Source organism: Rhea americana, unplaced genomic scaffold (assembly GCF_003343005.1).
Source record: "Rhea americana isolate MKP2758 unplaced genomic scaffold, rheAme1 scaffold_107, whole genome shotgun sequence".
In the NCBI taxonomy this organism is placed as follows: domain Eukaryota; kingdom Metazoa; phylum Chordata; class Aves; order Rheiformes; family Rheidae; genus Rhea; species Rhea americana.
The window spans coordinates 2,090,721-2,117,988 of NW_028185117.1; the positions used below are offsets into that span (position 1 = coordinate 2,090,721).

Sequence of the window (27,268 nt, forward strand, 5' to 3'; positions counted from 1 at the left end):
GTGCCAGAGTCAGAGTTATGCAGTTAATTCTTTCTCCTGTGTCTTGGTTTGGGGCAATAGAAACAGTCTTGCTCCTCACCTGGGGCCAAGAACTGCCTTGCGCAGTACTCTCCACTCATGTCTCAGCTCACTGTCCTCCCATGAGATGCAAACCAGATTTTACGGTCGCCTCCCTATCTTGATCCTCCAAGGCCGGTCTATGCCGAGACTCGAGCCTCCTTTTCCCCATCACCATGCAAGTGACTTTTCTTCAAGATCAAAGCGCTCTTGTGTGTTTGAGACCTTGCACAGAGCTCTTCAATTTGTTTGATGGTGCTAGTGGTTAATCACACTCTTGTATTGATGTAGGGTTGGCAACAGTCCTGCTCTGAGCGGGAAGCTGGACTACAAAGGTCCCTTCCGACCAGCGTTTTTATGATTTTTGTCTGCTGTGGGTCTCATTGGCGACATCRTATTTTACACTTTGCAGTCTAGATAATACCCCAACCCGAGCAGTTTCTTCAGTTGATTTGCAAGAATCAGCAAAGGTAAAGCTGCAATGACAGCTCGTGTCCTGGCCGTGTTCGCAGGCTGCCTCCTTTGCTTCTCCCAGCCTGACTTCCTTCCTCCCTGTTCCAGGGAGGTTGCTATGGAGATTTCTCCAGAAACAAAGAGAAAAACAGATACAAGAAACAAAGCACTGAGGAGGGCACAAAGGAGGAAACAAACACAGCATTAATAAATTTGTTTCCCCTCCAAATCCTCACCTAGATACCTGCTGATGAACAGGACAGATCACTCAAAAGCTCCTGCTCTGCAGGCATGTTCCCCACGGTGCTTCCCAGGTTCTCTGCACCCTGGCACCCGTCAAACTGCGCCACAGCAGAAAGTGCAAAAGGAAGTAGGATTTGGCACATAAACGTGCGCTCATGCAAAAGCAGTCAGGCAGATGCCCCAGAACTGCAGTACATCATCTGGGTGGCCATGAGAAAGATGACCAYTCATCTTCAGGAAGTCACAAGGAACAGCGAATCCTTACGACTTTTTATTACACTTCTTCAGGTTTTTAGTTCAGCTTTAAAATCTTACAGAGCCATCACTGCGAAAAAAACTGGCGTCAATTGAAATGCACAAAAAGAGCAACTTTATAGTTAGCGTCTCCCTACGCAAGCAAAGGGCCCGCTGCTCGGGACATCCCACCGCCAACATGGCTTTCACGCAAGACCTGCCACTGCTACAAGCCAACGTTGGTCAGGGCGCCACGATGCGCTTCCTCGGGCCGTCCTATATCTTATATATATACATTATATGATTATTTCTTTCATAACGGTATGTGCTGGATGGTTTATGTCTCTGGGTGTTTCAGTATTTATTTATTTTTATTAGATTATTAGATGCCTCCATGATTTATTGGACGCCTCCATGATTAGAGGCATACAAAATTCATGAAAAAAAGTGAACGCAGCAGTTGARGAAAAGGTCTCATGACCTTTTCTATCTTTCAGAGCAGTTGAAAATGCCTTAAGTGATGAGTACTGGCTTGCAGCACTTTTTCATAACTGTCCACATGGCTCTCGAATCAAAAGAAAACAGTAGGCAAGACAGGGAAGAAGACAAAGCAAGTAAAGAGAACAAATAACAACACCACCACCTCCGACCAAAATTCAGCAATAGAACAGCAGCTCTGCTCTCAGTAGTAGTCAGAGCCACTAAATGATCCCACAGTCATCTACCACCAACACACTAGCAGAACGGAGAGAAATACGCTCTGAAAGAGATCAGGAAGTAAGTACTYGCAACCACACAACCTGTTCCAGTTTTCCAGGTTATGCCTTATTTTAGCCACTTAAAATAAATGCCAGCACCCAGGGGTTGTTCAATATTTTCTATTTCTCTGGATATCGACCCTGTTATCTTCACTTATTCCTGGTATATGCGTCAACAGAGCAACACAAGGCACCATAACTAGAGTCCGGCACTTGGCCAGGGCTATTTTACACATTTACGTGGGCTCAGTTCCTGCAGCGTCTGCGTGAGTTCACATATTTCCACCTGGATCAGCTACTGACTTCACAGGTAGAAGGAAGTGCTCCAGCTCTGCAGAGCCCACCTAAGGCACAGACCCTTTGCAAAAAAAGAAAAAAAAAAGCTGCAGGCACAGGTGACAAAACAGCAAGCAGCCCTTGTTCCTTGGCCACAGCTGGTCCATCACAAAAGCATTGCCACCTAGTCCTCTCCTGCAAGTTGGTTACCAGAGCAGACGCCTTGGAGATAGGGGATGGCTGCCACCCGAGGAGGCACTAACCATCCTCTTTATAGATGCGCTACAGAAACACTGAATCAGCTTCTTCAATGTGCAAGGGATAGGGATACACCTGAAGAGCACAAAATCAGTAACGGTATGAAGATAAATAGGGCATAACTGTTCAGTACTTCTTGCAACTCAACAAACAGGAGGAAGCCCAAAACAGTAATTGCAGTGGCAAGGTTCAAACAAGCACGATGATGTATTTTTTGCACATGACATATGACGACCTTGGGAACTCACTGCCAAAGCATAGTGCAGAAGCCAAAGATGTGTTCAGAAAGAACTAGACAAATTCACACAGCACGGATCCATCAGTGATGGCTATGGGACAGTCCACACAACATCCTCTGGATTACAATGTCTTTAAGCAGATCATCAGAAATGAGGAACGAGCACCAGGAGAACTAACACAGATATGCCCTTATTCTCATACTGTTTTTTTTTTCCTCTTTCTCCAAGCACCTGCTACTAACAGCTGATGGAGACAGGACTCTGGGTCAGGAGGTCTTCAGCCTGGCCCAGCACTGCTTTCCTTAGTGATGTCTGTGCCACTTGGAAGAGAAGAAAGCACAAGGTAAGAGGATGCTAGAAGACACCATAGTGATTTGGAAACAAAAACTAGCATGACTATGAGAAAGATGGGAGGGAAATAGAGCTGATGAACATAAGTCATGTTCTACCCAGCTACAGCACAGAGAAAACCCTAAACAGTACATGTCTTCCCCTCTTCTCTGTGCTCTGTTGAAGAAGAAATCATTACATTGGGGTAAAAAGTTATTTCCTAGGGAAAGGATTGTCAAAGCCTCCACGGGCCTAGCGATGCTTTCCCTGAACTGTTAAAACTCCTGTTGAGTTCAGTGATAGCGCTGGAAAGAGGTAGCAACGGCAGCAGGGCAGAATGTATCTCACGCTAATTCTCTCACTAAAGGTAAAACAAAAAAACAAACCAGATGCTGGAGCATCTGCCCTATGAGGAACAGCTGCGAGAKCTGGGCCTCTTCAGCCTGGGGAAGAGAAGACTGAGGGGGGATCTKAYCAATGTGTATAAGGATCTGAAGGGAGGGTGTCAAGGGGACGGGGACAAACTCTACTCAGTTGTCCCGTGTGACAGGACAAGAGGTAATGGGCAGAAATTGAACCACAGGAAGTTCTGCCTGAACGTGAGGGGGAATTTCTTCCCTGGGAGAGTGACGRAGCACTGGCACAGGTTGCCCAGAAAGGTTGTGGAGTCTCCTTCTGTGGAGATCTTCAAGGCCTGCCTGGATGCAACCCTGTCTAACATGCTCTAGGTGACCCTGCTGAGCGGGGAGGTTGGACTGGATGATCTCCAGAGGTCCCTTCCAACCTTACTGATTCTATGATTCTCTATGAGCTGCATATTCGCCTGCTCATTTGTGCATGCCATCAAGCAAGTAACTTTTGGATAAAGAAGAGAGATTTCGCAATTTCTTTGCGGTTTACAAAGAATTAATAACCAAGCAGAAAAATGAAACCCTGTTAGCACACAAAAAGCTGTAGTTTGAGCTCAGTCCATGCTCAATACACAAAAAATAAGAAAGAAAGAAAGAACAAACAAACAAAACTCAGTATGCTCCATGCTTTGCTAAACTACCACCTCCTCGCTCCCCACAGATGAGAGTGGCAGACCTGCGAAGCCCAAAACCTTCATCCAAGTCGCAGGAGATCCCAACAGAATGGAAGAGCCAACCTACATAAGAGTTTGACCTGGCTACGCTTCCCCATCACCTCAAAAAGCCTTACCCAGTTCACCCCCTGCTCGGTGGGGACCAGCCCCTAAAATTCCTTCTTCCTGGATCTGTGCCGGCATCCTAAGGGTTAATCATAAAGTAAATATTGATCAAATCCAGTCTATCTCACACCCAGCCAGATGGTGCAGCTGTCAAACAGCTCTGTCAACGTGGAAGAAGAATTAATTGTGTGCTACTTGTCCTCCTGTAAGCCCACGGCAAAGTTGCATTTTAACGGTCAAATTAATTTCGTGATATCATTTTGTTCTTGCCATTTTAAGTCACCATAAAAATAAAGATACAATATTTCTGGAATATAATAAAACACTTTCCCATGATATCTTGCATGGTTCTATTAATACACATCAGTCAGCTTTCACAGCTTCCCCCAGCAAGCTGCACACGTGATCCACGCAATAATTCAGGAAAGGTTTGCCCTCGCTCCCTCGTACAAACCAAAAGACAGTTATCTACTGCATTTTTTAATCAAAAGTATAGGTTGCATAAAGCTAACAAAGTATTAGTGCACACAGGGCATTGCAGTTCAAGATTCATCTACTGAAAGAGGAGAAAAACTTATAGGATGCCAGGTATTTATGTGCTATTTTATAAGCTTTTAAAGTATTTGTATTTCATAACACATTTGCACATATACATATAAAAATATGCGTAAATAAGCTACATTAAATAAAGAGCTGGCACGATAATAGAGCGACATCCTGAACAGACACGATCGCCACGGACTGCTTCTGAGGCCCTCAAATAACGTAACCAGTCAAGAACCATCCCAGGAAGAAAGCTGCTGAAACAATAAATTACAGGAATCAAAAGGCTTCAACACACTAAGGAAATAAAGTCAAAGCAGCAAAGCCTTCGTGAAGGGAGAAGGYGGCCAAAGTCAAAGCTCAGCCCCACCAACCTACTGGAGGCCTAGGTGCTTCTGCACATGTCCGTACCTCTGCCATCCTCATCCGCAGGACAGGGCCTGTCTTCTTTGTAAAGCCTTTCACTCAAAATAAATGCTTTCTAGTCAATCCTCTTTTACTGTCACTCTATCTATTTCTGAAGGAGAAAAGGAAGGAAGGAAAGAAAAAGTCAATTTGTGTGATTTACAGCCAGCTATTTAAATGCTATTTCCAGACAAGAACCAGCTCCTTTTCACTCCAAGTCAAGAGTTGACTCCAAAAAACAAGCAGCAAAAGTTCACGTGGTACCACCAGTATTTCATGTCGAGGGCAGCAGGGGTTTTGGTTTGTTGTATTTTTGGCAGGGGCGGGAGATGAGAGGTAAAAGAGCTGGAGGGAGAAGCGTGAGCATACATCCTACGAGGTCCGCCACACGTATAAATGCTTTCTTCATACGATAACCATTTGCAAGAAGCCCAACACAGCCCAAGTGTGTTCCATGGCAGACAACACCAAAACATCCTAGCGAAAAAATGGTTTTTTTGCTACTTTCATCTTTTTTTCCCCCCCTCCCATTCTGGAAAACTCCACAAGCCATCAGCAGCTCATCTTTAAGCTATGGCATTATTGGGTAATACCAACAAGTTAGAAGAAACCACAAGACCTAAAATTTTATTCAAGTGTTAACCTCCACCTGTTTTTATGCTTCSCTTGACACACACGTGGATGAAGCAAGCGTGCTTGTCAGGTTGATTTTGTTCAGTATGTAGAGCCCCCAGAAGAGCTGGCTGAGAATTTTCTGACAAAACTTGTTCTTTCATCAGAAAATGATTATCTGTCACAACTAAATCTGTTCTTGGGAAGAGGGGAAGTTTTGACAAATCTTTTTGGGGAAAAAGAAAAAAGAAACATATAAAAAGAAAAGTTTCAAATTGTCAAAGTGTCCCACTTGAACATCTTTCTAAATGAAAGGATGAAATTTGAAATGTCTTTTCATTTCCAAACTTGTATTAATTTTTTTTGCTCAAGTTTAAAAAAGTTGAAATTAGAATGCAATGCTTCCAAATACTTCCAGTTCAGTGTGTGCGCTGACAAGTTCCCATGCTCTTTTCCTCCCTGCCGAATTACACGCTGATTAAATTTAAGAGACTAACATTTCAATTCAGATGGAAAAAAAAAAAATATTCCTTTCTTTTCCCCTCAAAGTTTTGGCCCTTTGAACACGATCAAAATACCTTCTTTTCCTCCAGCTCTTTCCAGCAGATAGGGAGTTTGCACTGCTGCTTTCAGAAGCCAGCTGTATAGGAACAGAGAACCGATTTAAAAAAAAAAAAAAGGAAAAAAAAAGTTTCTTGTGAAAATAACCCGTCTCAGGCAACAACTGCAACACAACGTGAATCCGAACCCAGGTGGAGAAGGTACAGCAGCGCAACCATCAAGCTTCTTTTTCCTTTGGGCTAACGCTGCTACCACAACTTTCACCCCCCGGCTTTTGACATACGAGACATCTGAAAACTCCTCTTCTCCAGCTCCCGTCAAGCTCTGACTCAACTGGCAAAATTTGAAATGCAAGCGCCTACCTGGGCTTTCTCCATCAGAACCACCCGGGAAAAAGACAGCGCTCCCAGGAGGCTCCTGCAGACTTTTATTCTCTTACCTGCCAGCTCTCTCTTTCCCATGAAATATTTAAGAGTTCTTCCCTGCATAGGCAGCTCACCCCCCCCCCAAAAAAAAAAAAAAAAAAAAAAAAAAAAAAAAAAAAAAACACAACGCAGCTGCAAGATAGGGCACACTGCAAAAACACTATTAAAAAGCTTGCCAATTTGGGGAGCTCCATCCTAAACCATCCCCACAAGTTATCAGACACGTAGTGGTCACCATGTCCACTAACATCTGGCTGAAGAGCGGGATTTACAATAGCCGTATTAACATTTTAYGGCTTAACATCAGAAACTGCTGCGTGGCGTAAGCAGAGCTGCCGACCGGTATTTGAAGACGAGCTCCTCGGGGTGGACGAGGCCGGCGAGCCGTGGCATGGGAGTGAGTTGCTGAGACTGACAGCACCGGGCAACTCCAGAAGGTCACAGCTGTTGAGCAGCTAATTGCRACGTCAAAACCTGAGTCGTGGCTTATTACCGTTACTGCTGCTAAACTCCCCTCCCCATACTTCCCTCCATAGCYGTTATCGCTTTTTCTGTATTTTGGAGATACAGTAAGCACCATTTACCCAACGAACGCCACATTAAAGCTGTTTTTAATCACTGCATGGCTGAGGGTTTCTGCTGGCAACCTCCCTTTCGGCTCAGTGGCATCCCCTCCGGCTCCAAGACCGCTGCGAATCCACGATACCAGCATATCTGATTGCAACTACCCAATGTCTCTGTCCTACCGATTCTCCTCTTTACCGTCAGCAGACGACACAAAGCTTCAATCTCAGCGGGAGACTGAGATCACTCATGACTTCCAGCCTTGCCTCCCACCTGAAGCGCCCGTGCTGGTTTGCAGCGAGCTYGGGGGAACGTCCCAAAGCCTTTAGGCACCTGCAACCGAGGCAGGCCCACCAAAACCTCTTGTATTTATTAAGAGTAACCTGTCAACTAAAATAAGAGACTTTAAACCAAAAGCAAACAGATTGCAAAGTTTACTCAAGACCTACTTGGCGTGCCAAGTCATCTGAAGCACAAATGTTAGTTAAAACGAGCATATCCTGGCTGCCACTTGTGGAAAATTAGGTAGACCAAAAACGTTCCCTTAACATCATTTAACATCATTAATCTCCAAAAAAAAAAAAAAAAAAAAAAAAAAAAAAAAAAAAAAAAAAACAACAACAACAACAACAAAAAAAAAAAACCCTGAGCATCTCCAGAGCTAGCTGCAAGTTCAGTTCTCGCCCAATTTTGCTCTCTGGCTGCCACAAAAGCCTGAAAGCACGATTCAGCTCTGACAAGCAGCTTGGTGAAAAATGGCATGGTGGGGTTCCCATTTTATTRTCTCTCTAGTGTCCATGCTGCACGCGTGCCATCTACGCATGCGAAGATGGCAGAGTCTTCTGAGTACTTTCAAAACCGACCATGGAGAACACCACCTTACAAATAAGCTGAGCCCAAAATGGGAAAGTCAGCCCAACACACTTTCTTTTTTTTCTCTTTTTTGGCACATCATCGTAAGTACTAGGAGCTGTTCAGGTAAATTAAACCATAGTTGTCTCCATGCAATTTGATACATTTACTGGAGCTGCACAAGTGTAATCAATTATCCATATAAAAGATTTAGCAAACCATGCCTTATCCAACACAGCAGAATAACCAGCTTTCTCAGCTCTACTTTGCTAGCAAGATGATTATTATTATTATTTTCAAATCCAACAATATTGCCAGCTGCTGTGGCAAATGAAGAAGTCAAAGCAGGAAGGTGACATTATAGCACAGTAACTTGGGCAAAGCAGGTGAGCTCCAACTCTTAAAAAAGAGCTCAAAGAACAATCTGAATCGTCACCTCCAGCGTGACAGTGTCGTTACAGGAAAACCCATGCAGAGCTTAGAGCTGAGATTTATTTTTTTAATTTTTATTTATTTTACGTTTCCGCTCTTTTGAGCGCAACACGGATACCCACAAAAGTACCGATGTTCCCAGGTCTCATATACATCCCGACCAATTTCTACGAGAGCCAAAGCGCTCAACTACTTTTCTGGATCCAGCTGCAGCTCCCTTAAAGCTCCCGGCAGCCCCCTCGGGTGAGCAGGAGCCGTGCGCTGCCGTGATCAGCAGCAGCTCCTACTGCCCGCGGTGCACATGCCCTTGCAACCAACTCCTGGCACAAAGCATTTGCAGTGCCCTTGAGATCGGTGACCCGCTCAAAGGACTTCTCACGTTTAGAAAAATGAGAAACATCAGCCAGCAAAACCGTACAAACTTATGGCCGCACTTTTGCCCTTCTAGTTAACTCCAAGCTCTGTTCCCGCAGCTCTTTCTTTACCAAATTATTTACTAAGTGCATTAACATAAATGGAACCCGAAGATTTATTTTTAATTAAAATAATAAAAAGTGAGGAGACCTAAGCACACCGTTAATATTGTCAATGCCTTCCATGACTTCATTAAAAAACAAATTCTAAGATTCACCTTTAGTAGCTATTGTAATAGAGTCATTTTTCATTAACTCGGTGAAATTCCCTTCCCATTCCTTTTATTATGAGACTGAAATGTAAAAACAGATCTCATTTTCTTACAGCAGAGTCTTCTTCCAACAAGGAAGCAAAACAACTGAATTATTTAACTGCCGCGTATAGGAACAGTGAAACGAAAATTAAATCATTAGCCTTCTTCAAAACAGGAAAAGACAGCCATCTCTCATCAGCTACTTGCTTCTTCAGCTATGAATGCCATCCTAATTATATTCAGAAGCACACAGCAAGATAATTAGGAGTCCAGGAGGCAGTTTCTAGCGCTTTCAAAATTCAACTCGCCCCTCTTGCACGGGCGACGTTTGCGCTCCCAAMGACCGACCACTACGCCCCCGGCTCCTGGAAAGCACAAACCTGCCACGAGCACCGCCATCGCGGCCCGTTTCAGAACCCGCTTCCCGATCGTCCAGCCTTGCCGACCCTTACCGCGCGGCCAAACTGCTATTTGCGCCGGCGAGAGCCTCGAGCTAATCCAGCGCCGAGTTGGAAGCGCCTGCAGAAGACTAAGCGGCATTAATATCTTCCTTCCCCCCTCCGCCAACGAAGAGCGAGGAGCTGCAACAAAAGGGTATTGGGCTTTAGAGAAATATGAAGGATTATGATTTCCTTTCAGATATAAAACAGTGGGCGCACATAATTTGTTTCAAGGACAATAATTCAAATAGGCAAAATTAAAGGGTCTGTTTCCTTCGATATCCCTGCCTACATTTTATTGCATCCTATCGAGCACAGAGGGCCAAAACCTCTTATTCTTCAAGGAAGCAAAGTGCCAAAACGCGCGTTTTACATCTCAATAAGGATATTTTCCTGTTAGTACTTTCACCCCTTCTCTTGTACCTTCTCCTCCCTATTCCTCCACAGCAGCATGGCTGAACAGCGTTGGGTACCTTAACCACGACCCGAAATATTTTAAGAATCCATTAACACATTTATCTGGGCATATCAAGCCAGGGTGCGCATGGGGAAGACGACRGGAGCTGTGCTACGGGAACGGTTTTCGCTGCTTAACCCGGATGGCTGGAGCCCGGCAGGAGGGAGCTGCTTGGAGAGGTGCCTGTCGGGGCCTCGGTAGCTCCAGAGGAGATAAGACTCAAGAGAGCAGTTGCTCTCCAGATCATCTTTCCCAGACCCCATGGGGGTTTTGGTTCATTGCCACTAGACGTGGCACTGACTGTCACCACGTTCCTGGAGCAGGTGCCCATCAGCAGCTGCAGGGCCAGGATGACATGAGACACTGCAGATCAGGCAGGCTTGGGTGTGGGGGTGGAGGGGGGGTCAGGCATTACTCTTCATGACACAACGAGCTGCGTTTTCAGGCATCCATAGAGTCTCCCCAAGCACTGCGTGGTCAGCRGCAGCATCTCAAGACCTTCACAGCGTCGGCTGCGTGCAAGCGCAGCACAGTATTTGGTGCAAGCCAAGGCGTATGAAGGCAGACCAACGTGAAAACACAACGCATGCTGAGACAAGGCAAACACCACTGAAACAAAACATTAGCCCCAATGCCAAGCTTGTAACCACACCGATTCTTTGAACACCAGCACCGTGTGATCGTCCACATGCGAGCCGCTAGCCCCATTCCTGGCTTGGGTTTGGCCTACAGCAACAATTTTCTCCCAACATCTGTCTTAGCGTGTGCCAAGGACCACATTGGCCAARTCATCCATCTCAGAGCTAGAGAAAACAGTAATATAAGAAATCTGGACCCACGCCCACAGGTCACCACAGCACGTTTGCTGTGATCTGACCACTCCGGCCAAAGGAGGAGYGAGCGAGCGAGCCAACCGCTCGCAAAGGACCGATGAGATACACAGCAGAGGGTCTGCTCAAACACAGTTCCCAGCCAAGCTGACAGAAACGTGAGATAAAGCAGACTTGAAGTTACACCAGCAGTGCACAGCAGCATTCATATTCCRTTTATACAACCCAATCGTTTGCAGCAGGTCTCACTACTTCAAAATCCTTCTGACGCCCCCACATAAAGYGGCAAGAAAGGTTAAGGTTGCACTCCCACGGCGAGTTTGCAACGTCACTTGATGGTGGTAAAGCGCCGTTCCCGTTCCCCAGGTTAAACGCATCCCCTGCCGCATCCCCGGCGATGCTGCGGATGCTGGCGCTCCACCACGCAGGTTTTGGTGTTTCCTCTCTTTGCATCTTTTGCAAGAGCAAGCGGATCTGCAACAGCTTTTCAAAAACGCTAACGGAGTTAGTGTTCGTCTCTGCTTCCCCGAGCACAACCTACGCCCGCGTCCCCCCTCACCTGCAGATAGCACGACCCAGAGCAACACCTTGAAAAATTGCAATAACGGCCGTAACCCCTCTGAGCTTGATCTTGCGAGACTCKGGCTGCCCAGAGCTCCTGTATCAGCGATGCAGCAATGAGACAACCGCCTAGTCTCTCAAATCCCTGAACCCCATCACGCAGCTTGTCTCAATCCCTAACCAAAAATCAAAGCAGTCCGAATCGCAGCTGGTAAACGCACGAGAAAGCAAGACCGCATTTAACAGCGAACGCATCACTAGCTGCAAAAGGGAGAGGTGCAAGAGAGAGACGTCACCAAGAGCACACYGAGGTCCCAACCCGTCTGCCACGCTGCTATTAACGTTGGAGGCTCCAGGCCACGAGGCTGGGACTTCCTGAACGCGACTTCTGCAGCTGTGCATCAGCTCCCGCAATACAGTAATGTTCACAAGCGGTAGCGGTGTTGATGGTAATTACTGAAGCCTAAATACAAAACATAATGAGATGCTGTAATTCCACTTTCAGATGGTTTTACCCTGAGCATTAAACGTTATTCAGCTTATATTAAAAAAAAAAATCGCTTTAGCAGAGTCATCATAAGGGACTTGCGTGTTTTAATCATCAGTTCTAATTAGGCTAAAAAGWGGAGTATAAATCAAGCTGCTTTTCRAGTCACTCTAAAAAGACACAATAAAGGTCCCACTCTTTATTTGACTTAAGTGTGCATTATGCTAAAGCGTTAATGAGAGCAACCGAGAGCAACCGGAATCAGTCTCCTGCTAATTTTCATAATTTGTAGCGGAACATTTTTCTAATTAATAATAGACTTCTAGAGACATCTATGTTGACAAATACACGTGCCGCTTCTCTTTACCTTTCCAGCATCCCCCTGCAGCACCGACACGCAAGTCAAAGCGCTTGTACGCTTTTACACAGGAAATGAATACAAGTTTGCCACGAGAGAAGCTTCCATCCTTGGAGATGGCCAAAAGCCATCTGGACATGGCAACCTGCTCTAGGTGACCTTGCTWCAGAAGGGGTTTGCACCAGATGATCTCCAGAGGTCCCTTCTGACCTCAACCATTCAGTTGACTGACTCACTTTGTATAAACACACACACACACTCATATCCCTTTTTTCAGTCATTTAAGTCAAATGCTTTTCTTTTACCATGTAGAGGCAAGAACTAAGTCATCGGATGTCTTCAAAAGGTTCCCATCGCCACCTTGACAAGTCATAAAATCCCCCTCACTTAAAAAAAAAAATAACAAAAAACACACACCCCACAAAATCAGAAAATAAAACCTTTAGGTAATCATTTTATTCTACGTAGCAGCTCCTTTAAGAAAAAAAACAACACTAAATATCACAAAGTATGCCACAAAACATCACAAGATGTAACTTGATGATGCCAACTTGTGTGACACAGGASTGTTTTTTTTTCTTGCCAAATACATAGTAAGATTTTTTTATTTAAATAGTCTAGTCACCAAAAGGCACTTTTAGCATATAATGAAATAATATAGCAAAACGTTAGACTGAAACATCATTAAAAAAAAAAAACTAAAAAGGGAAAAATAAAACGTTTTGTTGGGATTCATGAAGACATACATTTTAGCTCAAGCTATTTTTGGTCAAGTTTCAGAAATTCCACCTTCTTTAAAAAAAATACATTTATTTTGTTCCTCAGTACAATTTAGAAGAAATAACTATTTTTATCCTCATATTGCTCCAATTTCTGGCCTGGCCAAACAAGAAAAAAAAATCACATTTTTCATATGGGTCTGTTTTTCTCTAACCACTGTGGGCAAATGAAGCAGAAGAGGCTTTCAGGAGCCCTCATGATGATGCAGAGCTTTCTTAACGAGCACATACTGAACATGTCTCCACCAAAACTCAGCCAACAGCTGGCTCTGATGGGAAAAATCCTGCAGTAGGGAAAATGTCAAACCTCAAAATAGGAACTCTCTCTCTCTTATGTATAATTTTTTAAAAAAAGGATCATGAGTCAAACAAATTACCTCCTCTGAGAAAGTTCCCAGCATTTTTATAAGGTGCTTTTAACGTCAGGAGGTTCAGAAGCCGTTTGCATCTTTGCAGGGAATCTAAACGCATACATCGTTTCCAATGTTTTCTGACCCTGATTGCTAGCAATGTACCTGATCCAGAATTAGGCCGAAAAAGAAAAAAAAAGAAGAAGAAAAAGCAGTCCTTTAATTGGATCCATTCAAGGACATAGTTCACCTCAAAGAAACCCTGTTCCTGGACATACCCAAAGATAGTCCTCCATGGGGAAGAGGAGAGAGTTTATGCTTTAGCAAGCCCTAGGGTGCTATAACAACGTTGGACTTCGCTGTGTTTACCTCGATTCCCGCGGGGAGCGTATCCCTGATACCATATGCCTCTCCCATCTCTACCCACATGCATAAGTAGAAACCACAGCATCCATTAAAAATATATATATATATATATATATATATATATATCTCCAATGAAGAAATCTTTTCAGGGGAGACAAAATAGCTGATCGCATCAGCGCAAAGCAGATAGAAATAGCAACAAATGACAGGGAGGAATAGATACTGGCACAGGAAGATTATATGAAATGAAAAATGAAACGTAGCCAGACAGTACCTAGGCTGCAAAGATATTGCACACGATACTCTGCAACTATCCTGCAAGCYGGGCTTAGCTCCCAAGAGTTTATAGTGTAGCGTGATGAAGTTATATCGCGTCAGCGGTGGATGCGATTTRGTCAGATTCACCAGCCCGACGACACCTGAATTTCTGCATTTCTCAGTTTTTCATCTTTGCAGAGTTAGATTTGCATCAGCAGCAGGACTAAAGCAACGTAAACTAAAAGCACAGGATATAAATACTAATAGCACCAAGTACATGCATCCATAAGGTACACAGCAAACAGYGCCTGTACTGCAGATCAACGTTGATGCGTTCTACAGATCTGCAATTTATGGGACTCAAACTATGATCTAAAAAGCATGCAAGGCACTCTCAAAGAATATTATTCTATTTTATGAGATTTTATTGAGTGTTGCCAATTAGTCTGTGCAAATTTCCGTATGATCTCCTGAACAGAAAATGAGATTTCTTTGTCTGGAAAAAAAAAAAACTTTGTATAAATATATTATGGTATTAAAAAAAGAGCCTGGGAGGAATTAATTTGTGCATAACACAAGAACTAAAGAATCAGTTTACTGCTAATTCATTGTGCCACCAACTCCTGCTCAAATGCAAATAAACTTTGCGTCCTTTAGGTCAGGTAAAGGAAAATAGTCTTTACAAGCTACTACCCATAAAAAGCATCTGTCAAATTTGCAATACAGAGATGAAAAGCATTTGAAAGTTAAATCTGAAACCCCAGACTGAAACAACACTGTGCTTTAATTTAAACACATTACACTGCACGGTTATTATTAAGCTCTTCACTCAAAGTGTAATTTAAGTGCCATTTTGATATTCTGTTTGAACAAAGAGGTGTCAAATTAAGGAAACCGGTGTCAAGTCCAGAAACTTTGTGAAAATGAAGCCCGATCTCTAATTGCACCCTATAGGGTTTCATTTCAAGAGCAACGCCACGTAATTTTGACGCTGCCGCAGCATTTGCCTTATACAGGCTCTCCCCTCYGAAAATCCTTCCACGACGTCCTCGTTCTGCCGCGCCAGGAGCGCCGCTGACAGATTACAGATGCAGATAACTATGAAATGCACGCTCTAATTTTCATGCCAAGCACACTACTCTCCACCTAGCAGCACGGAAACCGCCTGGTTACACCGAGAGCCCGCGTTTCCCTTAACGCTTGCTTTGGCTGCTCACGGCCGCAGAGGACCGCGAGCCYCATGAACCCTCCAAGGAACCTCCATCCACGCAAGGAAGCGGCGAGCATCGATGAGCTAACTGCGTGCTGGGGTATCTTTGTTTTGCCTTGTTTTGGGCTTGTTTCGGTTCATTCCTTAAGGATATGAAGCTAATACGACCTTGCAGACCACGCTTGTCCTCACAGTCCTTCCTAATCATTTTTAGCCTGTTGCCTATTTGGAACCCAATCTGAAAAGAGAAAAAGAAAAGGCACAAGTAACTAAGTTTTTGCAAGCTTCAAGAAGCAAGGAGCCTGGTAGCTAAGACCTACCCCTGCCAGCTCCTTTAATGAAGGGAAAAACCATGACCAAGAAATCAGGCTCCATTATTTCTCCCGCCCATGAAACAAGCTGTTAAAAACCCAAGTCTTTCCAGAATAAGAATGCTTGTTTAACTAGCATCTCCCTCCATAGCTACAGAAACCTCTTCACGTCTCATTTCACCATCTATTTTAATATATAAGAGGTGACACATGCTGGCAAGTCCATTTGAGCAGGTGTCCTGTTGACACCTGCTCAATCCTGCTCCCTGTCGGCACAACCATCTTGAGTTACCCAGCATTGGGGCAAGTACCCAAACGTATTCAAAGCGCTGTAATTCAGTATGTGTGAGGATCCCAGGCAAAAGTGTTGCTTCCCTAGAACAGGGCCTGGAGGGCAGCATTCCCTCGAGGGCCTTGCAAACGAAGTCACTGTGGCACGGTCTCCCAGGAATGGCATCATTTTCAGCAGACAAGACTATCTACCTATCCCCTATTTCAGGGAGAAGGATCTCCACTCTTGTTTTGGGAAGTGAGGAGGGAATAAAGGTATGGGAAGGAAAAGGAAAGTGCATTATAACCTAAGTTTTTCTTTTCTTTTTTTTTTTTTTTTTAAACGAAAAAAGCCTCACACCCTCTACCATGAAAGAAAATCATTTTACCAGCATCAAGTGCACAGCTTTCACAGTTTATTCACTTGCTTTGCACGATTCTCTCCTCAACTTTGCTTTGAACTCCATAATCTAATAAAAGCAGAACCTAGATTAACCCACCTCCTTGCTCAGGCACCCATGAGCTCTTCGCGTCTGCGCACACGGGCTCCGGTTTGCTCAGCTCAACTTGAAGGGTCAAATCTGAATGGTTTACTCCCGACRCAGAGACAAGGCGCTCGAGCTTTTAGGGAAACGTTTGGTTTGCAGAACCCATCTATGGGCAGCACAGAATTTTTTACTAAGGTTTCTGTCAAATCAACGCTGTCTGTGTTACGGTRTAATCTGTGTTTCTGTACAGGCATCTGCTCTCTCGGCCCAAAGAGGGAAGGAGGGTCACCACGGGAAGCGCATTGTGGCCAGCGAGCCCAGGCCATGGAGAACATACCACATGCAGGAAGCCATCAGACTCGGGACTCATCTGAGGCATCCCAAACATCTCTCAACATCAAAATATATCGCCAAAAACGCATAGAGTCATTCAGCTTTTTAAACGAACATTCCCCCACGCTTCCTCCAAAAATACGCTTGGGCTAACATTTCTCCACAGCTCTAACTAGTGTTACTAACCTTCCCAGATGATATATCTGGCTACTACGTTTTATATGTGTGTTTTGCTTCATACATAATGCTGTAGTGTTTTAAGCATTATTGCTGTACAACCAATGCATATATTTATAAAAGCTACAAAACATTTTGACAGCTCTACAGTTTGCACCGCGCTGAGATACTCAGTTTGGGAAGCTGAGTATCTGAKTGCAAATCCAACTTTCACAGAGGTTCACACCTCCTAGCTCCCACTGACTTCCAAGTTTACCCTTTCGAATGCGTTACAATTTTCCCCGTGATTGCTAGCTAGACTGAGCCCATCTCTTTGTATCAGTTTACTTTGTGTCCTAAGCTTGTCCCTCTTCAAGCATCTCACCACCACAGTGTTCCAGAGCAATAGTRGGTATACCAGCCCTCCTCCAAAACTGTGCTTGCTGGCATTTTGCCAAGCGGCCAACAAGGAATAACCAAGTTCAACACRTCAGCGCTTCCTCAAAAGCCCCAGTACTTCTCATCTGTCACATGTTTACTATCCAGAAGCAAAAGATGGTAGTTGCGCAGGGTTGTCGCCGCATGTTCCAGGGCTGAACGTCTGCGTAGCCTCAAGACATGACGCTAATCAGTGCGGACCCTAAATAATTACGTTACGAGGCTTTGCAAGAACTGCTGGCTGGTTAGAGGAGAAAGACCGCAATTCAGCGCTCCAGGGAGAGAAAGCCACGCAGAGCTCAGGCGTTATATACGCTCGTGGGAGATACCCAGGGTTAGTGGGGCGGACAGGTGACAGGACACACAACATGAAGCCAGGCATCAAAATAGACTTGTCACACCTCCTTGAGCCTGCTAGGAGGTTTTTTTTTAGCATTGGCACTACAAATCACAACATACAGCAAGCTGGTCTAAATCATTTGGGCTTCTGCAAAACATGCTTCCTACCCCCATTTTTAATTCAGTTCTCCAAGGACACTAAACAGAGCATACAGGTTCATCCATTCCCCCCTCCCATCTCCACCATCTTACTGTCTCCCATCCCTTTAATCTAAGGCTACAGTGAATTCAGGCACGCTATCTGCAACTGTAGCCACCAGGATGGATGGACGTGCCTGGAGGACCTCACGGTGACGGCTCTACTTTCAGAGAGTCAGAAGCACTAAGGACATGCCGAAATATCTCTCTCTCAAACGAGAGCTCCTTAGCTCACTAAACTYTGCATCTAGACCTGTTCTGTCAGATGGSAGCACAAAGTTAAGCAATTACTTTWTTTTTTTTTTTATGGCTGATAAGCTAACGTACAACTTTGAAACACTTTTGTCAGCAGAGCTTGGAAAGCAAGGTGTCTGCCGACGATATAAACTCATTCCATATTTGGCTTTGAATCAACAGGCCAATTTATTTATTTTTTTCCCCCCAATCAAATTAAGTAAAACAACCAAACATTATTAGATTTCAGTCCAGAGAATTCCCCTAGAGTAACATCTAATAGTAAGATTTTTAATTGCCCTTGCCTATAAGATTACAAATTGCAACGACAGGTCACATTTCAAGTCACATCAACAAAAGGAAAGCATGTGAAAGTTCCTTGCATTATTCTGGTTGCAGACAGATCAGCTCTCTATAGATTTATAAATATACACACATGCACACRTGTATATACATCTGTATTTTCAGTGATTTGGGTTTTGCTGCAAGATAGGCTTTAACCATTAAAAGCAAATATTCTTCCTTAAAACATGCTGCAAATTACACATGCAGAGAGAYGAGTAGCAGTGCTGGAAAAAGAGCGTTTTAGTGATAAATACGACCCCGCCATCAGTCTGCCCTGCAAAGTAAAGCCAAGTTTCAGCTAGAGGGATGGGGGGCAGGGGGCAGCTCATCACATGAAAGTCCACCAGCACTAGTGCYTGAGCAAATGCATCCAGTACAGCAGGAATAACAGATTTTGAGATGTGCACAGTAGGCACTCTACGGGACTACTACTGGCCCCTGGCTTTGTAGGGCACCACRCTGATTTTCCCTACGTGCAGAGAAACCATCTGGGGGTTCGTTCACGCATGCCTCGAACCTCGATGCGGCTAAACTCCTAGACCCACTCCAACGCCACTCTACCAGTCCAGCCAGTCCAATGGMCTAGCTTGGTAACCGGCACATATATTCCTCCCTGCAAGAGAAAAACACTACCAAAAATCGATGCATCAAAGTTGCTTTGTCGTTCRCTCTCTTAATGCTAAATCAACCCTCCGTGCAGCCTCCAGCATTAGAATAATAAAAGTAAAACCCTGCGAATTAAAAACTGGAGATGGATTCWCAGCAGCAAGGGCTGCAGAGAAAATTAATCCTCATTTAGATCAGCAGCGTGGATGATTGCTAATTGTTCCTAGAAGGGCTGGAAGGGGAACAGTCTCCAATGAAACTAAGGACAGCGCACAAAGCTGTAGTCCCCAGGGCAAGGGGAGCAACCCACAACGTGGTCAAGTCACTGCAAGAGCTCAAGATTAAGGAGAACGCGTGCAAATACAAAGCCAGGCTAGACTGCAACATCTGCATGGTGCCAGCTGAAAACCTGGTGCAGCATCCGATGGCTCAGCACAGATTCACCAGGCAATGAGATGGTCCCTGCCGGGCACTCACGGTGGTGGGAAAGGGGTTCCCACCACCACTTTTCTGGAAACGAGGGGACTCGCAAGTGAGGAAAAGCTGCTGAACTTGCCAACATGGTTTTGATTTCTGCTGCTCCCAGAGCTTCTCTCCCTGATGAGTCACTCGTCAAACAGTAAGCAGGACGCTTCCTCCAAACTCTAGCCAAACCATGTCACCAGAGAACATACCCAATTCAAGAAACCACGATGGCTACAAGAACCAACCCAACAACAGCATATGTGCCACCGGGTAATAAGCATCAATTGACCCTAGGATGCATTTAGCATGACAGCAGATGCGATCACGGATGTGGAAGATTTATTCTAGGGAATCAGGAGTTTCACTTACAATAAAGAGCTGCTGCTTGCTCTTCACACTCTGGGCCAAAGGTGCTCTTCCTAAGAGGAAAACAGCAGATTTACCCAAATCTCGTGGGAGCACGCTAGCAGCAATGGAGAAGGTGGTGTGAGAAGGAAGCTGGCCATGCAACGCATTTCCGTGCTCTCACTCTTCTCATTAGACTACTTCAATACACCCAGCTTACATGGATAGGGGACCTAGTACCAACCCTGAAGGGTGCTTTCTTTCTTTTTTTCTTTTTTTTTTCTTCTTTTTTTTTTTTGGTGTCACCCAACTTCAATAGTTTAAACTTTGCTAGCTATTAGGAAAAGAAGCAGGAGTGACATCCCGTTTGTGGGATTACGCACATCCCTAGAAGATGCATTATAGCTGCACTGGAAAGGATTAGGTGGAAGAAAAAACATTATATATATATATATACACACACGTGTATATATATCATGTGTCTATCCTTTCAAATCCCGGCAGAAGCAGCAGCTCTACCCCAGCACCACACAGCCACGTTAGCTATGAAACCACCTTCACGTCCTGCACATCTGCAAGTACTGGGGAGAAGGTGCAGCCTTCTGCCACAGTCTTGTCTGTCCAATCTTCGTACACAGCCCCGAACAGCAGATTTGCTCCATGCCCCCGCATCTTCCAGGCATTTGCACCATACAAAAGCTTCCTCGGGAAGTTTAATATGTACCAAGTACCAGCTAGAATGAGCAATCAGCCAAATAATRGCAATCAGCTCCGTTTTTACTGCGTAGGTAGGATGTAGGTGGAATTAAGCGAGAAACCGGCAAGCAACCATCTCCACGTTTCACCGGGATGAGGAAAAGGAAGAAGTCAACCCATTTCTGCTCCTCTTTCCCCTGCACCAGCCTTGTTCAGCCTTGGCTTGCCCCCCCACCAGCCCCATGGAGGATCCTGCACCTCCGGAAGGACGGAGCACAAAGCTGTCTTCTCCCACGTTGAGGCAAGGTATAAAGATATTCCCGATACWACMTGGWAKWAMSATRTTSYMKMKRSAAYATSKTWMTWCCAKGTWGTATCTAAGGAGCATCTATCASCTTCAGCTTGCTTTTTTTGTTTAGCTTTTCTGCATCCAAAGGAGGTTTTTTTAATTATTACAAGCACACACATAACATACTATATGAGTATAGGCACAGACAAATTTTACCCGAGAGTCTCACACCATGTCTATACATGTATTGCAGTTTTGGCAGGAAACCAGTCATTTTGCAGAATAACAATAAAAATAAATAAATTAATARAGAGAGTTCACAAAATGACTGCTCCACTCAGGCATTTTGCAAAATGACATTATGGGTCCTCCATCAGATGACTGCCTACCACAGAAATTGCACAAAATGTCAAAGTTGCTTGGGATTATTAACTCCAAGAGAATGTATAAAAAGATTATTCTTAGGTATTTATTTGTAGAAATCAGTCAGAGATTTTTTTTATATATATACATTTACATCCAACCTCAAACTATAGTAATTACATCACAGTCACTACTTGCAGTCRAGATTATCGTGGCTTTTCCTCGGGCCGCCGTAACGTTCCCAGAAGCCAAGTATCTGCCAACACTGAAAACAGCCCCAGTCCATTAATATCCCGATCAGCTAGAAGTTGCTCAGAGCACGAGTAAAACTGATTTGCAGAATAATTCCCTTGGAAAAAGCACACTTTCAATAGCTACTCTGCACTTACCCAGGACAAAGACTAAAACGYTGCAAGGCCCTCCAGTCTTCCAGGGGAAATCGAGAGGATTTGACAACATCTCTTCTCAGTCTTTGACTCGACTGCTTTGCCCCAAGCTCTGCCGGGGCGTACTCACCCCCGTCGGGAATCCTGTAGGAGGGTCCCTGCCAGCTAGCCCCTAGGGCTGGCCCACCTAAAAGTGCTCACTAGCAGAAGAGACTCATCAGGATCCAGGGTCTACGGAGAAAYCGGCTCAATGTTCCCCTGAACCTCAGGAGGAAAAGAAAGTTGGGCACTGCCCCAGACACCTGGCATCTAAACCAACATGTTAGCTACGTGGGAGCTCCTTCATCGCCTCATTAGATCTCTTCAGTAGGACGAGGTCTTTTATCCCAGGAATCCTTTAGCAACCTCAAAGGCCCTCCACAGGCCTGAGCACCCTAAGCAGCAAGGACAGTCATCCAGTAAGTTCTCCCTTTTCCAGACGGGGTTTCTCGACTCCCAGACCACAATCTAGACCAAGGGCATTCACCTTCTTGCAACAAAGGTATCTCTTTCCTCCAGAGAAAGCATTTTAAGTTTGGGAGAATAGCTTTTTATTATTATTATTATTTTTTTTTTTTAAAGGCATTTATGGCCCTTCTGCTTTTCCTCCCCAGCATCACCTTAGCCAGCTCCCAGGTTGGCTCATTTTTTCCAGCACGCAGCCGAGCGGGTGCACCAGCCTCGTGTCTCCTATGTCAGGGCTTTTCTGCCCTCCCTCCCGCAGACAACCCGTCTTCTCAATTCGCTTGGCGCTTGCCGGCGCTGAACACACATTCGCCAGCAGTAATAAGAGTTTGTYGCGCACATTTGCATAGCCTGAACCGGGAAAAGATTAGGTGGCTCAAGGGACTGGTTAGGGACTAAGGTTTCCAGATCAAATCGAGAACAGGTCAGGAACACGTAAACCCAGCCATCCTATTTAGCAACTGCTGGACAGCTGATATGGGATGAACAGTCAGCGTTAGGTCGGTGTTTAGATAGCAGATGTCTGCACCGCAACACCCGTTCGTTACCTTAATAACTGCATATAAATGCTCCCACAAGCCTGCCGAGCTCAGGGCTTCAGCAACCTCCCAAAGCGATGTACTCCTCTTTGATGCGAGGGCTGGGCTGCACTTCTCAACACTGTGTTTTCAAATAGTGGTTTTCTTTAAGAGAAATTATCACCCAAACATTTTTATAATCACAGTAAAATATAATGGGAATTAAATTACGGCACCATAACTCACAAGTCAGCCGCGCAGAGGCCGTTTGGCCTTCGTCTTCGTGCCTCAACGCGCTGGGCCGTGAATTACTGCACTGTAACTCACCCGCCGACACATCTTAGGGCTGAATTAATGCAACGAAGCTCGGAGTTGGTCACCCAAGAGCAGAAGCCCATCTCGCCGCGGTACAGCTGCAAAGCGGACAAGGAGCACGGCGCTACCGCCGGGCAGCACAACTTTCAAATAGGAAAAAGATTGCATTTCCCTCCRTAATGCCAGGAGATGCTACGAGCAGCCGTGCTTGCCAAACAGCGGGGAAAACATTATCGGAAAATCCCCTTAAAATCCCCCTCGTCGTCTGGCGTGAAATTTAGACAYGGGCAAAGCGGGTCTGCGCACCACCCCTGCGTCGCTTAATGGCTTAAGCGCCAAAAAAGCGGTGGAGAGAGTCTTTGCAAGCTCGAGTTTCACCCTTTATCAGCTTATAGGTTGGACGGCCACCAGAAGGGGAACTTAATACTCCTCATTTTAGCACGGGGCTGCTAACGAAAGCACCGTAGGATATACCTAGGGCAGCCACTGCCTTTTCTCCAGATAAGCCGGCCTGGATCGTTTCTACCGCTCCAGAAAAGGTGGCACTGCTGCAGGTAATACAAATTGCCGAGCCTAGCAAATATTATAAATATTTCAAGGATGATTAATCTTTTAAAACAACGAAATTTGGTGGAAGCCTAGAAGTCAACCTGGCTATTTCACAACTGATAAAACACGTCTCTTGTGTTTCACTTTGACTCCGCAACGAGTTTTGTAGTAAACGGCAATTCTCCGCCATTCACCAGCTAACATAGCACTTGTACAAGTATAAAAGCAGCACAGCACGTATTTTAAGCAGCGACAGCACTGCCAGGGTATTAAAATAGTAGTAAGGCAAATCTTCAGCTCGCATTAAGCGGCCATCTATCACCGAGGAGCAGCTYGCCAGCATCACGCGTTCCCTAGAGAAAGACAACGCAGCGGCGGCAGGAGCATCCTCACCGGGCAACGAGCAGAAAGACTCCCCCCGTTCCCGCGGGGGCGCAGAACGGGCTCCGAGCAGGGAGGCAGGCGAGGCTCTTCTCCGCGGCTTCGAGCGGGCTTCAGATTTCGTTTTCCGCTCGGCAAACGACAAATTGGGTTCGGCTCCACCTTGAGCTGATTCTCCCAGCGAGAGACAAGACGGCATCTGTCCCTCCCGCAGAAAGGTCACTTTGCGGCAACGCTGTGCCTCAGCAGAAATAAATCCAAAGGCATCTCAGGCACCCGAYTTCGGGAGGCAAAAACACTCCCCCAAAGTCAGGTGCCAGCCATCCAGCCCATCCTCATAGGCTTTTTTGAGTTACATTGTTACTTAACTTGCTTTGGCCTTGCTTTGCTTTGTACCCGTGCGTGGTCCTCCCCCTCCCTCCTAAATCACACCCTACATGCAGGAGCACTAACCCACRTAATCGTGGTGATACTTATTAACTAACCCTGTGGCCCTTCAAGAGAGGAAAGCCTATAACCCATTAAMAGATATGGGGTTAAAGATTATAAAAAACAACCCAGGCGTTTCCCAGGTGGTGCATGGTGGTGACTGCTCATCTCCCAACACAGCGGTACAGCATTTATTTTTTTCTTACTGCTTTTTCGGGCATATATATATATATATGTATATATGTATATATATTACATTACATACACACACACACCCTGACAATACTGCTTTCTAGCTCAGCTAATCCTATAATTTTATATAGCAGATTTAGTTGCATGCAACAGATGCAACAGGCTTTGCTGGAGCTGGAAGAGAGGGGTGAGCTTTCTGGGGGCTTCTCCCTGGTCCGAGTTTCGCCGTCTTTCAACACCGTTTCAGCTTTTTGTGAGCTATGTCTCAGAGAAGGCATGGCAAAACTAAAAATCAGTGTCTGTGCAGTTAGGACACAGCAGATTAACATCGTAGCACAACAGGACTGAGAAACCGCAAGGATTCGTGATGTCTTCCCTCCCTTTCCACTCGCACAGAACATCAGCGAGGAGACATTGTACCAGGGCAGCATAACCGCATAACCCAAGGTGCACAACATGCTCCCAGAAGTGAGGTGGCTAAAACCAAAAGTTGTCCCCCCTCCCCTCAAAAAACCAAACAAATTTATGGGATCACTGACCTAAAAGATCCTTCCACTACACATCTATCACCACAGATGAAGAAATTATGTCACAATACTCTGAAGCGGAATGAGATCCGTCTGTAAAGGACCAAGTCCTCAAGCTCAGGCCAAAAAAGGTCTTTTTTGCTCCCCCAGCCCAAAGGCGGCCGGTGGCCTCTACCACGTTCCACCAGCAACTCGTAGGGAAGAGATGACACTCGAGGGTCAGATCTACCACCAGTGACTGCTACCAGAAAAAAAAACAAACAAAAAYACCATACAGCAGGCACCCTGTAAGCACCTACTTTCTAGCAAATAAAGGGTACAGTTATAAAGAAGATCTTTCCAGGCACTTAGTTTCTGCATGTCTGGTGTTTGCTCATCTGTAGCACAACACGACTCCTTGGACACTTGAGACATTCTCAGCCACGACAACCATGAGGCAGGAGGTTCTTTAGCTACAGTGGCACTGCGAATTAAAACCAAAWGTGCCAGAGGCGTGTTTAAATTGTTAATTGCTTTAACTGTTAATATATTGTTTAATTATAAAGATTTACAAAACATCTACCATTTAACTCTCCTTGAGAACAACCGAGAGCACCTTTCTTAATAGCTCTTCTCTTTCCACCCCAGTTGGTAGACTCAGTTTAATTATTCATTCTAATTTCCAAGTCAGCAAGGAGTTTTGCTCAAAGAACGACAGTACAGATAACCTTTGTACCCAAAGGTGTTAAAAGCGATACGAGCAGACAGGTTGTGCTCTATAAATAGATACGCTCAATTACACATATTTCATTTTTAAAAAAACCTTTTTTTTTGCTGCAAATTTTTGCTTTAGCGTCTTTCCACGGACACAGTGGATGTTGAGCAGAACGCGCCCAACCAGCGTTATAAGAACAGGGGCCCGCAGCCTACATACAGGCGATCATCTTATTCATAAACACGTTTGCACTAACCTGTAAATAATATCAGATTCTCGGTGAAGCCCACCTTCCATTTGGGCACCAGTCAGTAGCCAGATTTTCCAAAGCTCTGCTCTGAGCATTTAGTGACCATCCCTGAGAAGAGGAGCTCCTGAAGCCTCCAGCACTTCAGAAATCTAGTAACTTACTTCCACGGCCTACGTTCGAGCTTCCCATATCAGAAAGATACGTTTTCCAAGCATAACCCGTAGGATGAAAAGCACCAGGTTTTGCTGAATTTCTCCAGGCTAATACCTCCGTGCGCGACCAGCCTTACAAATTCTTGTTTCAGGACTAACAAGTTATGGTGGCAGCCTGGGATTTTCAAAGAGCTGCGRGGTGGGGAGGGAAATCAGCATCTTGGGAAGAAAAAAATTACACAGAAGTAGACCAAACCCTTCCTCTGTTTCCCACTCTTTTCCCCTTCCCACCTCTCACTCACCACGGGCTAACGGTGTTAGGAGCATGGTGAAGAAGAGCAGCTGTGATGACCACATGACTGTGAAGGAGGGCTTGAAAGTATCCCAGCAATCACGGGTTCAGACAAAACGATGCGAGCCTCCGCCTGCGCTTGCTTCTCCAGCACTTCAACGGTTGGTCTTCGAGTCACATCCGAAAGGGGAGGGGAGACGGGGGAGGAAAAAAGGAAAAAAAAAAGCCAACCAAAAAATAAAAATAATAATAAAAAAATTCCACAGCCAGTATCCAGAATCTGCGACCTACAAGAGAAAAAAAGAAAAAAAAAAGCCATCAGCAACACATTGAGATAGAGTTTTCTTTCAAGTCTTGCTGTACTTTCCTTTGCGATAAACAGATGCAAGGGCAAGCCTGTCTTTCAGCTTCTCGCCCTTCAGAGATTCCYCGCATGCAAGAGGAATTAAAACTCGCCCCTATGCAGAGGACCGGTCTGTGACCACTAATACTCCACTTTCCTCGCTTAAAGCCGGGCTTGAAATCTGCAGTTTTGAACCCAACAGCCTAGTGAGTCCACAAGGGCGAGCAGAAGCCACAAAAGCCTACAYGCTTTGCACTAAACCCGACGTACGCCGGGGTCTGCAACTCASGGGAAAACATTTGGGTGTCTGCGAATCAAAAGATGACTGTTTCCCTTCGCTGGATCCAGAGCTGGTTTTGAACCCCAGCAGAGCCTGGGAGTCACCCTTACCCCGGAGCTACCTACGACAGCGACCRCCGGTGACTCATCATCCAGTTCCAGCTGAGCTCCGCGGTTATTCATTGCGGGATTAAAAATAATGGTCTCGTCCGTCCCACACTCTTACAGGAAAGCACAGGGAAATTAAGACTCTATGCTTCAATAGAAACATTCACTCATTTAATTGCAAAAAGGATTCCAGCTTCCCATCATTTTAATCGCGCAAGAAGGGGTTAGATGGCCACGATGACTCAAGCTTGGCAGAGAAAGAAGCCCCACAACTACACA

General features: G+C 45.2%; 1 protein-coding gene across 5 annotated transcripts in view; it reads right to left on the reverse strand.

The window, feature by feature from the left end:
• ADGRL3 (adhesion G protein-coupled receptor L3) overlaps nt 1–27,268 on the reverse strand; it is a 359,836-nt gene that overhangs the window by 212,520 nt on the left and 120,048 nt on the right. For all 5 annotated transcript variants that reach the window (XM_085310378.1, XM_085310354.1, XM_085310370.1 and 2 more), the window contains one exon: nt 26,270–26,546. In XM_085310378.1, coding sequence (XP_085166504.1) covers nt 26,270–26,324 — 55 coding nt within the window. In that variant the 5' untranslated portion in view covers nt 26,325–26,546. The remainder of the gene's footprint in view (nt 1–26,269; nt 26,547–27,268) is intronic.